General features: G+C 28.9%; 1 protein-coding gene across 2 annotated transcripts; it reads left to right on the forward strand.

The window, feature by feature from the left end:
- Window positions 1-10,700: 10,700 nt before the first annotated feature.
- On the forward strand, window positions 10,701-15,517 carry LOC120085866 (proton pump-interactor 1-like). Of its 2 annotated transcripts, XM_090317785.1 has the most exons (8): window positions 10,701-11,097; window positions 11,582-11,984; window positions 12,647-12,835; window positions 12,963-13,142; window positions 13,236-13,430; window positions 14,047-14,145; window positions 14,252-14,773; window positions 14,869-15,517. In XM_090317785.1, exons 2-8 carry the CDS (start codon window positions 11,610-11,612, stop codon window positions 15,211-15,213), a joined length of 1,905 nt encoding a protein of 634 aa, XP_090173911.1. In that variant the 5' UTR covers window positions 10,701-11,097; window positions 11,582-11,609; the 3' UTR covers window positions 15,214-15,517. The 2 variants fall into 2 exon arrangements, with proteins under 2 accessions (XP_090173911.1, XP_090173910.1); XM_090317784.1 differs by lacking the exon at window positions 10,701-11,097 and adding an exon at window positions 11,104-11,221 and having other exon boundaries at window positions 14,252-15,517.
- Window positions 15,518-15,963: the final 446 nt, after the last annotated feature.

The raw sequence follows: 15,963 nt of genomic DNA on the forward strand, positions 1-15,963 counted from the left end.
ATAATAATTTAGACAAATTACAAAAATTAAAACATGTGATATCTACAATTACACTCTCAAACTTTTAATTATAAAAATTGAGTTCACATCAAAACCTTCCTAACTAACAATGTTTTTGGACTTTCTTGAAATCTTAGGATAGAATTGTAGATAATCTTATTCAAATCTTATGTAATCTTTTCCATTTTTTTTTTTTTTTTCAGATTTTAACATTCCCAAATCTTACACCAATTTTGATGGTTTGGATGTGGCGTAATAAATTTTTAATCAAGATTGATCTCGAAAGTAAAGAATCGAGAAAAACTATTATAACTAATTGACAAAAACAAATGTTAACGATAAAAGGTGAAAATTTTTAGGGTTATTTTTTACCATTTTGTATTGGACTCCTTCAAACATATATATTTATTATTTCTTGATTAAAAACCGGTTTGTATCTTCTTCCGAACTAATAGAAAGGATTTGTCCTATATTTAAAATAAATAAATAACGGATCTTGTCCTCAAATAATTAATAATGGGATCGCCTTGCTTTCCATATATTGTTTATTTATTAAATAAAATATCGATAAAAAGATTTCCCAATTAAATTGCAATTGAGATAAAACGATTGAAAGTAATAAATAAATTATACAAATAAAATAAGACATGCATGCATGGATGGTTAAATCCTATTGGTATAATTCTTGTTTGGTTTCATGTTATTATTATTATTATTTTGGATTTTGACTAGGGATTAAATTATTTTGATCAATTATAGTAAAAAATGGAGAAAAAAACCATTTTTTTTTTTTTTTTTTTAGTTTTCAAAGCTAGGCTTAATTTTTTAAAATCGTAGAAAATTGAAGTATTTATTAGAACGACTAACAAGATATTAGTATAAAAGAGAATAGTTTTCTTTTCATTTACACTCATAGTATATACCTATTTGTACAACTAAACCAGCCCAACTGAAAATTAATTTTTTTTATTAAAAAAAAACAGGCAAATTTAGTATTTTCTGACCCCTCACTAGCATGTTGAGAAAATAAGATCTAAGATTTTGTTTTTTTTAGTTTATACCTTTGCTATATGTATGCATTTATGAGAGTGTTGAACTCAATTAATTCAACTCAATCTATACTGGTTGGATTGGATTGGTTCATCTGTTTATCTAAAATAATTTAAACCAATCCGAATTTATTATTGATTTCAAAAAGTATGTTTATTTTACATATGATGCAATCATATATATACAAATATTTATTTTAAATTTATTTAATTTCATGATTTTTTGGATAATTTATTCTTCCACCATTCTTAAAAATAATTTTTTTTAGTACTTTGGAAAAAAAAACTATCCTAATCTAAATTGAAATTCAATTGTTACTCTTAATTCAATTAAATCTTTTACATATTAACAATTTACTTATTTTTGGAACAACAATTTAAAACAATCGATTCGCTTCGTTCCTCAGTAACATTCGAGGTAGAGTTTCATGATTTTGAAAACTGAAAATGTTTGATTTTTTATGATTGTATCTGTTGTACCGTATATGGACCATAGTAGTTTCTATCGTTTTTTCTCTTCATCTACTCTTAACAAGATACATGCTAATGGGTTTCTGTTTTTTAGTACTGTAAATATGTAGCCTAGTTGTTTTAGTATTTTCAAATGTTTTGAAAAATAATATAGATAATTTTAGTATAATGTATAAATACTATTGTTTATATATCGTTTTTGAGTTCTTGTTTTAATAGGTTCATAAATCATTGTCAAAAATATGTAGTTATACATCAAGTGACATGCTATAAATTGGTAACATGTAGACGTTGTTATTTGATATGGTATTGCATTGTACATTTTATGATACAATGTGCAAATATATATATATATATATATATATATATATTGTATTTCATATTTTTTAATAAATGTGATATACATCCGTTGATAGATATATAATGAATATACCCTAATATGACAAAAATATTGTTGCCAACATTTTCTTTTATCATGTAAGTTTATTACAAATATACATGTGTATATCTAAAAAATAAATATAATATCTACGTATATATTCTAATAAATTTCACAAGATGAAGAAAATAAGTTCTAAAAGTTAAACATGTGAAACCAAAAAAAATGTGGAAGTGTCAACTTCATCAGATTTTTACAATCATTTATTTGAAGACATGACAAATGATTCCATATCATTAAGAATATTAGATAACATAACAAATTAAAGAAGAAAAGGAAATGGAAACAATTGGAACACAATTGAAATATATTGATGAATGTATTTATAATATACCTGACAATATATTATATACACTTTTTGTATATACCATGGGATATCTAAATATCTAACATCCTACGTATACATAGGTATACATAAAAAAATACATATGAAGAAATGTAATATTAGAATATTTGACATTTTGAATACGTAGTGGTAAATCTACGAATATAAAATAGAATATAATGTATGACACATCAAAATTGAATACTATGATATTTCTAATACATACAAACTAAATATACACATGTATACATAAATAGAGTCGCAACTACTTAGTAACAAGATTCTAGAACACTATCGAATCTACCAAAAATAAAGATAAAAAATAGTAAGAACAAAGCGAAAAAGTATGAAAAGAAATGATAACTATAACTATCAGGTGAATGAGAAATGACAACTGTAACTATGAGGTGAGTGATTTTCCACGTAAAATTAAACCAAATCTCTAAAGGAAAATTAAACAAATCTCCTACCATTAAGAAAACTTAAATTTGGATAATTCTATATTAAATTCACTGTAAAAACTCGTTAGTATAAATTAGAATTTTAGATATTCGTCATATATCAATTTAGGCATAGTTTAATTGATTAAAATATGTCTTCAACCCAAGAAGTTTGAAGTTTGAATCATCCTCCATTATTTGTTGTTGGAAAAAAAAAATCTAGTTGACTCAAGTATAATTTATCAAGATAGTAGTAATTTTGTTGCAGATTTAATTCGCATATTGAGAGCTACGATATTTAAAAATGAATGAATTAAGGTAAATGGTTGATGTAAAACTGGTCTAAGAATTGGACAAATGGTGAAAATGAAAGTATCCTTAAAAAAAAAAATACTATATTAAGGTAAGAACATTTATTAACTGTTTTTTTAAAAAAGTTAAGGGTACTAATGCAACTTTTAAAAATTTTAAAATATTTTTTGAAATAAATTAATGACGATTTGTATTCATGTACGTTACGATAATGGTATTTTCTTTAACCTTAAAAGTTGAGTGATATTGTGAAATAAATTACTAATAGTTTATATCTAATATTAATTATAAGATAATTATTTTTTAAATGGTTTTTTATTAGCTTGGGAGTGTATATATATAATTTAAAGATTGTAATGGGTAATAACCACTGGCCGGTGGGTTTAAGGTAATCGAGGGATGAGGGATAGTTTCGTCATTTGGAAGGTCAACGGATCTAAGCCTCGGGCTGTTCGCAACCGTCTGATCAAAAATCGTGAACGGAACAGCCAATAGAAATGTACATAGTGGGACCCACCAGAAAGAACTATCCGGTGCGACACGTGGCAACATATGGGCCTAAACCGTTTTCAAATGCGCGTACATTGACTTGGGCCGCTGACCGTGTACACCCCAGCCCATAGGATAATTGCCAATCAAATGGGATAAATTGCATTTTTTTTTTTAATGTTTTCCAAATATCAAGTTAAAAAGTGTCTTTCATTCGATTACATTTGGTGTTATTTATTTGTATTCTATATCTATACTATCATATGGAGTCTATGTCTAAGTCTATAAACGAAAAATGCAAATTGATTAACAAATGGAGGATGCTGATTGCGTCTAAAAATTACGTTGTATCGTTACTGTTACGGTTATAGTTATAGTTATGGTTATGATTATCATTATTGTAGGTTGACCTCAGAGATAAAGGTAACCAAAATGGTAACAATAGATTTGACAAAATTCATGATTTCAAATTCAAATAATGGAATTTCATTATAATTACACCAATTTTCATTATAAATTGGTAAATATGACCTTTGATTTTTCCTAATAATATATACTTAACTATTCACTTGTTTATTTGGAATAACTTGTTTGAACAATGTTTTTTTAGGAATTTAGATTGTGTCAGTATATATCTAGTGGACAATAGTGTGTTTTCTTTTTAAAGAATCTTAATAAAATTAACTTTCAAATTGATTCAAGTTTTTAAATTATTATTTTAAAGAATTCTTTTGATGATTAAAAAAAATCTACACTAAACACACTTTCCATTATTAATTTCCATATATAATTTGGTTAAGAAGTAAGGTTTGTTTTCCTGAATTATTCCTACCCCAATATAAATTCCGGGTTCTTAATTTGTCGAATCGACAATCAATATGTCACGAAGTCATTTAAAAAATTATAGTGGAAAATATGAGATGAAATTAGAAATTTTCCACTTTTTCTCTGGACCATCTCATTTGTTTTTCTAAGAGTAGTCGACTGTATCATTTCAATTAATTTGTTTTTCTGATGTGTAATAGTTTGAGTAAACTATAAAATACTCATCATTGAAGGGAGTCAAATACGAGCTAAGTGAATAATTATGGCCTTGCAAATCTACTATGCCAAGTGTTTTGAACTAGCTCATTTGCAAATCTACTATGCCAAGTGTTTTGAACTAGCTTATTTGCAGTTCCTAGCATAATCCATGATAGTGTTGTCTTTTATATAGGAGTTGTATATATGGTAGTGGTCTAGTGGGTTAGTGGTTTGTACTAGTGAGAGAATTTTGAGGGTATAGTGGTATATTTCTCAAGTGGGAATGATTGCAATAGTTACATGGTAAAATAAGATTCAATTTCTAATGTCTTCACCTAATTTGTTTTTGACATTTTTGTTGGCATGTGTGTGAAAGTTAGGGAATAAAAAGCAGCTTAGCTTTCATGATAATAGGAATCAAATGAAAAATATCACATTAATTATCATTGAGTTAAGCTGATTTTAACATATACTAAATAGTTAAGATAACATAAATTATTAATGATAAATATAGTTTTATGTTCTTATATTTAATAATTAATTGAAATCAATAGTAATAATTAGTTGTTATTAAGATGGAATTTAAAGTTCCATGATAGCGACATAAATGGAATTTATGAAAGAAATCAATTATTTAAATATTTGTTTGAAAACCCGTAACGAAACTAGGGGTGTTAAAAAAACTCGGTAATCCGACCAACCCGAACTACCCATTATGGTTTGGGTTGGGTTAAAAATGTTAAAAAAATATTAAATTCGGGTTGGGTCAAGGGTTACCCAATTTCAGGATTAGGTTGGGTTGAGTTGGGTTGACCCTCCAAAAAAGAATTAATAGGGTTCATTATTAGTCAATCCAAATTTTTTGGTTGGTCCACAAGAATTTTCCAATCCAGCCCAACTCGGATTATGTACACCCCTAAACAAAACTGTAAAATAAATAGTTTTTATGGACTTTTGTTATTGATTCATTAAAAAAATTATTTACTTAGGTAAACAAATCTAAACACATACATAAAGTATATATATAAATAAAGGCACGTGTAATGTGTTAGCTATACATGTTATCTTCATCCTTTCAATCTCATGCTCCAATAATTGTTTTTTCATCTATAATTTTTCCCAAACTCAAAATTCCCAAATTTAATTAGCACTACACAAACTTTTCAGGTCCATAAATTTATTGATAAAGGCTTTCAAAAATCTTTTTAGGAAAAAAATCTCCAAAACTCTAGAGATTTAAGGTTGAAAGATTTGATAACTATTTTATTTTTGTTTTTGAAAAGTAAGCATATCAACGTTACTTTTATTTTTAATTTTCTTTTCAAATGCTATGTTTGGTAATTATTTTACATTTTATTTTTGTTTTAAAAATTAAATTTATAGATACTGTTTTAAAATTTTTTTTCTTTTGTTATATATTTTTCATCAATAATTAAAAAAAAAAAAAAAAAACAAAGTCAATTTTGAAAAATAAAAAAATAGCTTTTAAAAAATTATTTTTATTTTTTTGAATTTGACTCCGAATGTATCCATTATATTAAGAAATATGTAAATCATCTCAAAAAATAGGATGAAACGGACTTATTTTAAAAAATAAAAAATCAAATTAATATCAAACGGTTTAAAATGGGAAAAAAAAAAAGCAATTGAGGTATAATTGGGAAAAAAAAGTCAAGCACGGGAGTATCTAAATTGTTATATTTAAATCCAAGTAAGGGTATTATGGTGGTAGGATTTGTCAATGTGTCCTTATTAAGGGCACCGGAAATCCACGTGTTAACACGTGGGGATTCAATTGACTCACCGAGGGAGACAAAATTATGATATAAACTCTAAAATGCAAGGGTATTGAAGTCATTGCATATTTGCAGTGGCCCACATCTTAAAGACAAAACTGCGCAGTTATTATGTTGCAGTATGAGCCACGCGCCTTTTGAGTTTTGCATAACCAACCAAGTACCATAGGTTTTTGCCCCCACTACCGTTTTCCTTTCTTTCTTTTGCATTGCCAAAAAATAGCCCTATTAAAATTTCACTTTTTAACCTTTGCACGTTTTCTAAAATTTTGTTCAACTAGTTTTTTTCGATATGAAATTCATCACGGAGATTTAGTTAAAAATTAATTTTTTAAATTTATCGATAGTTTTAGACTTTCTCGTTGAAATATTATCAATTTTTTTTTTCTAAATCTATAGATCTCAAATGCACTATAATTTTTAAATTTTGTAAATGATCAAATTCTGCAAATAAAAAAAAATAAATTTTGGTAAAATATAAAGAATCTCGACGTTAATCTGTCCGAGATTTCATCGAGAAAATCCAAACATATAGAATGTCGGTGTTAATTTTGTTCAAGATACACCGACATTCTCTATATCTCCCAAACCTTCTTAAAATTTTGTTGAAATATTTGAAAAATTAAATAAAATTTGATATAAAATTTGAAAGATTACATCATATTTAGAAAAATGATAGAATGTTTGTGTTAACGGCCAAGATCTGTCCAAAACAATCGATAATTTATAAAAAGTTAAATTTTTTATGTAAATTTGGTCGATCCGAGGCAAAATAGTCTGAGAAAAACTATTGTAATGAATTTTCAGAAAAATATACTAGTTTTGAAAAATGAAAATATGAAGAGGTGTAATTTTTCAAATTATCTATTTAATCCTTATATTTATAAGATATTTTTAAATAGTTCCCAAAATTGATTTATTTAAACAAAATAAAAATTGTTTCATCTCTCTTGGTTTATTTTTCATTTCACCTTTTATTGACCTTACTTCTTTCTTTTCTTTTTTTCTTTTTTTTTTTAATTATTATTTTTTTTAAAGATATTAAATTGCAATAAAATAAAGAAGACTTTTAAGTCACATTCAAAATACAAACACAACTAAATAAACTAAGACGAGAGTAATAACAAAAACAAACAAATATATAGAAAAGAAATCAAAATAGGTGAACCTAGTTAAGTCTCCCCAATAGAAGCCTCAACAACATAGAAGAATTATTGAAAACTCACTCTCATTTTTGTTTTGTTAGGTTAAATGCATTTAGTGATATGTATAAGACAGATTTATAAATTTTAAAAATTATTAAACAGGTTTTTAAATGCTCGATTATGTATCTAATAGATCATATATTTTTTTCAATATTTCTAAGAAAAATATCAATTTATATCCTTAAACTTTGGTGTTGTGTCAATGAAAACCCCAAACTAATAATTATATCAATTTAAATTCAATTTTCGTAATTTTATCAACTTATATTGTCATTATTATTTTTTTAACCAATATCGTGTGAAACTTGTAATTTGACATAGCTAATTTTCCACATTTTTACAAGTTAATCAATTTAGACAATTCTTTATGATTATCATAAAAATTATCCATGCATTACCTCTCAAACGTGAGTGTTTTGCCTCAAATGTCAGTTTAACAAAAATGATGATTAGAGTTAATGCATTGACGATTTTCAAAGGGAATTATGTTTAGAAATATAAATTGAGATGTTTATGAACTTTTACGAGTTTAGCTTATACAATTATAAGTCTTATATATGTAATGAAAGGTATAATCGATAAAATTATTATTTTATAGTTTAAATTAATGCAACTGGTAAAGTTTATAGTATAAATTGATATTTTTTTCCTACTCTACGTCCATATTTTTGTCTCTAGGGTCCACTCACATCTCTCTTTTTCGTTAATTTTGTTTTGCTTTGTCGGCTATAATAATACACGCATTTTAATCTTCTTTATTTTTATCTTTTTGAATTTGATTTGATTATATCAATTACTCACATTTTATCTATCTATTTATTTTTGGAGGTAATTGAGTATTCAAGGAATACATATTTAACATGTTTGTTTTTTTTAAACGTCTTTGAAATAATAAAAACCATGGAAACAATTGTTTCGAAAAAAAAAAAAAATCATGAAAAAAATAGTTTTTTTTTATGCTTCTTACGCATATTTTAAATTTAAGTTTTTAAAATGTAAGATTATAGTAAAAGGATGAAACTTTGATATATATATATATATAAAGGAATTTCAATAAATATATTATTCATCCTTTTCATATTGTAGATTAAACTCGTCTTTATTAAACTTAAACTATGTGTAATATAGTACATTGTAATGTAATAATTGTATCAATTGTATGACATAATATAGGTTCATAAGTTATTAGATAATAATTGAAATTTATTGTATTATTTATTTAGTAAGTGAAACCATGGTTTATTTAGAACTACACTAAAAGTACATTTCTAATTTTTTTTTTCAAATTGAGGTTTAGTTTATAATATTGTTAACAAACACATATTTGAGAATACTGGAAAAACTAAATACAACTCTATAATTTTTTTTAATGGATCTCTCTTTTTTAATTTATGTTTCCACATCACCAACTAAATACACGATTAGATTTTTTTACTTGTATATAACTATCTCGATCTAAATAGAATGAAGTTAGAATTAGAAAAAATCGTCTATAATGTAAGATAAAATAAGAAAAGATGAATTTGTGTTGTATATAAAAATGAATAAAAATTTGTGATATTCTTTAAATTCAACCTAATTTTATGATTTGAAGTAAATTTTTTCAAAAGTAATTTGCTACTTGTAATTTATTAAGAGAAAAATATATGGTTTTGAGATGAGCCAAGGTTTCAAAATTATTATGTTAAGGGTAAAAGATAGAGAAAAGTCAATCTATTGATGCATTAGTAACCTTCAAGTAACCGATAGTCTGGATTCCATCCCTAGAAAAAGTCAACTTAAATAATTGACTCTTTTTTTTCCCCTCAAATTACTATTAACTAAATTCTAAAAATTCTTAATAATTTTAATTATAAATAATTTCATTTATCTTGATTATTCATAGAAAATTCAAACTAAGGAAACAAATCTGTAAACGCCAATTTTAGACTAGGAAACAAGGAGCCCTCTAGTATTTACTAAATGCAGTTCAACTTTACCATTTATTTAAAAAATATCCATGTACTTCTCAAAAATCACAAATATTATCCTTAAATTCTCATAAAAGATTTTTTTTTAAATTTTTTAATAGAGTAAAATTTTTTTAATGTTAGGCAAAAATTGAGACATAATATAGTGTGTAGAGATATCCACTTTCCATATGAGGACGACATGCTATAAGACCCCACCCCGATTTCCCAATTAGGCGATGAATGAAGGCGATAATGGAAAAAAATTCCTAAAAGCTAAATGAGGATAGAGATAAGGAACGAATATGTTTGAATTAGTGTAAAAAATAATGAATGTATTTGGATTAGCATAAAAAAATAGTATATTTAAATTCTAATAAAATTTAAATTATGTATATGAATAATTTGATAGATAATCATTTTTGAAAATTTTGAGTAATTTTTCTTTAAATTATAATTATTTATTGGAACTAATCATATAAAAATTAACAATTTCAATATGTTAATTGTTTTTCTTTTAAAATCAAATGCAGAAAAAATTTTCGCAGAAAATCTGATCCTCGCAAATTTTCGGTAAAAAATCCCTACCTCAATCCATTTGGGAAATTTGACGAGGACAGATAATGAAATGGGGAGGAGAAAGTCATTCCCGACCCAACTCCATGGACATCTCTAATAGTGTAGCAACAATTTAGAATAGATCATCACATGATATTAAATCATCGTCATAGAGTTTTGACTCTTAATTTAGGTTCAAAATTTTAGTCTAAAGAGTTCTCGGCCTTATAATTAAAAATCATCAATTTTATAGTTTATTAACTTATTAAATCGTAGGCCCACTTCACTCTTTGTTCGAAAATGCCCCTCAACCTATTTTTATATATTGTAAAACAAAGTTGAAAATATTTGTTACAGTTTAGTTTGAATTCTAATTTAAATTCTCCCTCACATCTCAATCTAAATCTATATGAATCCAAAAACGGCAACAATAATTCTGATACGATTCTTTGAAAATTAAAACAAGAAAAAAGAAAAAGGAATCAACATTTCACCAGTCGATCTGTGGAAAAGGGATGTGTATAATTCTTGAAGAGACTAAACAAAGATTACATTTTATTTTGTTTGATAATAGATTATGAAAACCAAGAACGATTTCTTTTTTCTTTTTCCATAAAAAGACGATAAATTTGTGTTGCCCATTTGAAGAAGGCAGAAGAAGAGAAAGGAAAGTAAAATAAAAATAAAATTTTGATGAAAAAGAAAAAAAAAATAGAAATCGAAATGGAAAAAGCCCATTAAAATCATAGGGAGCGAACAAACACCTACCCTGTGAAAAATTGATATATAGATCGACTAGTCTCTTCCATTTTTTCTGTTCTTCTCTATCTTTCTCTGTCACTGAACCCCTCTATTTTGAAGAGAGAGAAGTTGTTTGAGATTAAAAATAGAGGGCGAGATCTGGCTCTGACCCATTTCTTTCTTTTTTCCTTTCTGGGTTTTTGTCTAAATTCGGAATTCGAGATCCCTTCGTTCAAAAAGGGTCGTCTTCCTCTTCTTCTTCTTCTTCTTCTTCTTCTTATTTACCTGCTTCCATTACTGGTAATTATTCTTTCTTTTATTGGGTTTTTTTCATGTTTCTCTCTATGTCTCTTCATTTCTGTGAATTGGGATTTTCTGATTCTCTTTTTAGATACCCTTTTCTTGTTTGATTTCATATGATTAGGTTCGATCTTTCACCATCTGTTTGTTTTGTTTTGTTATTTCATACCCTTTTCTTCTTTTGAATCCCTTTTTGTGGGGGGTATTTTTTTTTTTTTTTTCCATCTTGAATTCTTGAATCCAAGGAGAATTTATTGTTGTTTGGATGTTTCTTCTTTGCGTTGTTAATTGACAGATCTGTTCTTTTGAAACTGAAATTTTATTTTTGGTTGGTTTTATTAGGAATTGTAATCTGTTCTTGATGATGTTTTGGTCAACCAATTATGAATGTTTGGATTGTTTTCTTTTTTTCTTAATCAAATGGGTGTTTTGGTTTTGATAGTTCAATTATAGGTTAAATTGTTTTTTTGCCATATTGCATCAGGATCTTTTAGTTCCCTGTGCTGGGAGCTATGGGTGTTGAGGTAGTTGGATTTGAGATGGTCAAGGGACCACTTGATTCTGTACCGGCTGCAGATAATTCTGTTTTGAAAAGCAAGGAAAATGGAGATTTGGATCAATTGCCTGAAAAAAATGCTCCTATAAAATTTGGTTCTCATGAAGATGAACCTGTTAAAGAGCAGGCAGATGGTTCTTCAACCACTAATGTCCCAAAAGATGCTGCTGATGAATGGCCTGCACCTAAGCAAATCCATACCTTCTATTTTGTGAGGCATCGGGCGTACGACGATCCGAATGTCAAGGCGAAAATTGATTTGGCTGATAAAGAGATACAGAAGAGGAGTCAAGCTCGGTTTCAAATCACTGAAGCACTCAAGGGAAAAAGGGTAAGAAAAAAGGGTTCTGTGTTTGACAAATTGGTGCTTGAAATGGATATGGCAGTATACTTTTTTATTCTTTGAAGCATAATTTGATAGAAACACACACACACACTTCTTTCCTTGTTCGTCTCTTAATTCTATGTGTGATGACTATGCATGTGAAGGGAAATAATCTGATCAAAGCATGAAGTCAAATGAAGCCTCTAATTAGTTCGAGGAATAGTTGTTAGCTCCAATTTTGAGTTGGTTTCTATCCAAAGCACGATATATAATTCAATTTTTGGAAGACTTTCTATTATGTGCAAAATATATTACTCAAATTTGTTAAGATCGAGCTAAAAAGGGGAAGAAAAGGATCATCTTGTATGAAAGAATCAAATTGATTATCATAATTTGAAAGGGTTTGGAGTTATGTCTCATTGACCTTGGTAGAGGCACTTAAACTAGCTATAGTCGTGCATGGAAAAATGAAATAGATTACATGGATGAAATAAAGAGTATATACTTTTCCTGTGCGTTAAAATGTTCTATGTTTCTTTTTCTGAGTTGTGTAAATTGTGTGCAATCACTACAGCTAGCTTATTTACGGGATATTAAAATGTTCAATCACTAGTCTGACCTTTCATGTTCCATACTTCATTGTGTTTAATTTATTATTACATCTACAGGGGGAACGAGCAGAGTTGATTACTCAGATGAAAGCTCTGAGAGATGACAACAGGCAATTTAAATCAATTGTTGACGAGAAAATTAAGGAGATTGAACCTCTTAATCAAGCTCTTGGCAAGCTCCGTAATGCAAACAATGCTGGTCGCAATGGTGGTTTATGTTCATCTGAGGAAGAGCTTAATGCTGTTGTAGGTTTTTTTTTTCGAGTTCTTAGAAAATATCAAAACCACTAATTTCTTTCACTCTGATGTGGGATTCACTTCTTTTTCTCTCCTGATCTTCCCTCTTTGATGCCATTTGGGTTGCTGGCTGCAGATTCAGAGCCTGCAATACCATATACAACATGAGAGCATTCCACTTTCTGAGGAAAAGCAAATTTTAAGAGAAATTAAACAGCTTGAAGGGACAAGGGAGAAAGTTATTGCTAATGCTGCTATGAGAGCAAAGCTTCAGGATTCAATGGTACATAAAGAAGCCCTCCAAGATCAAGTCAAGGTTAGGAACTGTGAAGTTAAATTCAATTCTGTTTTACCAATTAACTTCTGTAATGCAATAAGTTCACATGTCTTACAAATCATGCTAATGTAGATTATCGGTGGTGATTTGGATGGAGTGAGGAAGGAACAACAAGCAGTTAGAGCCAAGATAAAGCAACTCGATGATGCCTTGAAGGCAATAGACAATGATATTAAAACTTTGCAGGATGAGCTAACTTCTGTTACAGAGAAGAGAGGCAGGGCTCATGAAAGCATTCAGCAACTTAGGAAGAACCGTGACGAGGGGGTGTGTTGGATTATTTGATCTTACAATTTTATTTCTATAACTGTTTATATTGTTCTCTGCAGCAGGGTAGTTGATGCTAGTTCATGCAGCTGTGATAGAATATTAATTATCCCTCGTGAGCAAGTTGAATCGAACACTTCGAAAATATATAGGCAAAGTTTGATAATCTATGAATAATAATCAATCTCTATTCTAACTCCACTTTGTCTTAGTTTGACAGACTAAGAAGATAGTTTGGATTAAGATTAATCTATTTTATTTGAATTTTAGTGAAGAACTGTTTTAGAAGTACGGAGAATATTGAAAACAAAAACACGAGTCCAATTAAGTAATGCCCCTGCCTTCTATTCTGTAATTAGAGGCTTCTTTAAAAAGTGGAGTTTGGGTTTTTTGAATGCAACTATTCAATTTTAAGTTTCTTCACATGAAGTTTCAGCCTCGAACTAAATAAAAACAACATACTCAGAGAATAACAGAGTTTGGAAATGATGTTTATACATTTGGAGTATAATTCGGGATTGGGTTTGTACCTTATGTTACCTTCTTTTTCATATTCATCTGGTTAGTTATAATGAGTTTTGAGATGGTTTTTGGTTGGATGTTATTTTGTTTCCAGAATGCCCACTTTTATCAAAGCCGATCACTCTTAAACAAAGCTAGAGAACTTGCTGCAAAGAAGGACGTCAAGGCCCTTGAGGAGCTTGCTTTTAATGAGGTTTGTTGAATTATGTTTCTTTTAGTAAGAACATTTCTTGTTAATCTTAATTTTCCCAAAATTGCTCATTCCTTCGCTTTGTAACTTCAAAACTTCTGTCGATCAGGTTGAGAAGTTTATGTCCCTCTGGAATGGTGATAAGGCTTTCAGGGATGACTATGAGAAAAGAATTCTTCCATCATTGGATATTCGACAGATGAGTAGGGATGGTCGGATAAGGAACCCTGACGAGAAGCCAATACTTGCACCTGCAGAACCTGCACCCCCTCAAACTGAGATGGCAGCAAAACCTAACATTAAACGAACTAAGGAAGAACCCAAACCAGTACCATCTGATACTCTTCCAGCTCAGAAAGTTGATAAAGAAGTTAAACACAAAGCTGGAAAACCCATACGCCCCTTGGAGCAAGAGGATAAAGCGGAGGAGGAGATCCCTGGTTTAGAAAAATTGTCAAAGGACATCCCTAAAGAACCCGAGGTCGATCCTGCAAAATTGAAGGAAATGAAGAGGGCTGAGGAAATCGCAAAAGCTAAACTAGCCATGGAAAGGAAGAAGAAATTGCAAGAGAAAGCAGCTGCGAAAGCCTCTCTACGAGCTCAAAAGGAAGCAGAAAAGAAATTGAAGGAAATTATTTATATATACACATATAGTTGTCAGTTGTGAAATACATTCTTCTTAAGTGCATTCATGATAGTGATATGTTTCTGTATTTACCTCAGGACCGTGAAAAGAAAGCAAAGAAGAAGGCGACAGCATCTGGATCCGCCACACTTACTGATGAAGAACCTGTGGATGCTGATGCTGGTGCAGTTCAGGAGGAATCTACAGAACTTGAAAAGGTTAATGAAAGTGCTGAAGCTCCGGTTCCAGTTAAGACTAAAATCCCGAAGGAGTCTGGCGGTAGGAACCGTGGCAGGCAAAGAGGGCTGGATTCTGTTCCGAAAGTGATTCGGAAACGCAAGAAGTCGATCAATTACTTGGACTGGGCTGGTCCTGCTGCTGCTGGTGCTGCAGTTTTACTTGTGATCCTTCTGGTTCTTGGATATTACTACTACTACCTTCTCTAAAAACCATGAAAGTAGGAGTTAGAAGAGGTTTATGGATGGGACAAATTTTCTGTTGATGATGAGTATGCTGATGATGAGTGGCTTTAGATGATCAGTTATATTTTTAATTATGTTTATTTCTGTTTATTTCATCCTTACTGGGGATGGACTCAACTCATAATGGTTGGCATTTTAGTCAGGTTCACAGTATTTACTGAGGTTGAAAACATGCATTTTGGTTCTTTCAATGTATTTCCAAATTTTGACTTTGATCAATCTCCATTGCTGATATATATCTTGAGGCCTCAAATTTGCCTTTTTGTAATAGATGAATTATTGGCTTGTTGCCATTTTGACTGTTTCTAAAAGCATTGTGTACATGCAGGAGAGAAAATGAAGGTTACTCGTATATTGTTATTTATGAGCTTTGTTCATCATGAATTTATACCAAAACTCTTAATTGGTTTCTTTTGGTTTGTAGGTCAATTATATTGAGCTAAGCTTATTATCACATATCGACTATATAGTTCTCTTCTTATTACTATTATTACTTTTTGCTTAAAGACTAATATTCTTCCTTCTCAACTTTGTTGTTAATTGTTAATTACCTAAAAATTGAAGATCAAATCTAAAAAAAGGGCCAAAAATAATGGTAGTTTTTTTTTTTTTTTTTTTTTTTGGTAAGCTGAAGAGTTGGTTTATGTTCATATGTTGGTAATTTTGACTCTTTTTTTAAGTGTATTTTTTAAAGTTTAATAATATTTTTGAAAT

Source organism: Benincasa hispida, chromosome 9 (assembly GCF_027475165.1).
Source record: "Benincasa hispida cultivar pf3 chromosome 9, pf3_genome.v1.1, whole genome shotgun sequence".
Taxonomy (NCBI): Eukaryota; Viridiplantae; Streptophyta; class Magnoliopsida; order Cucurbitales; family Cucurbitaceae; genus Benincasa; species Benincasa hispida.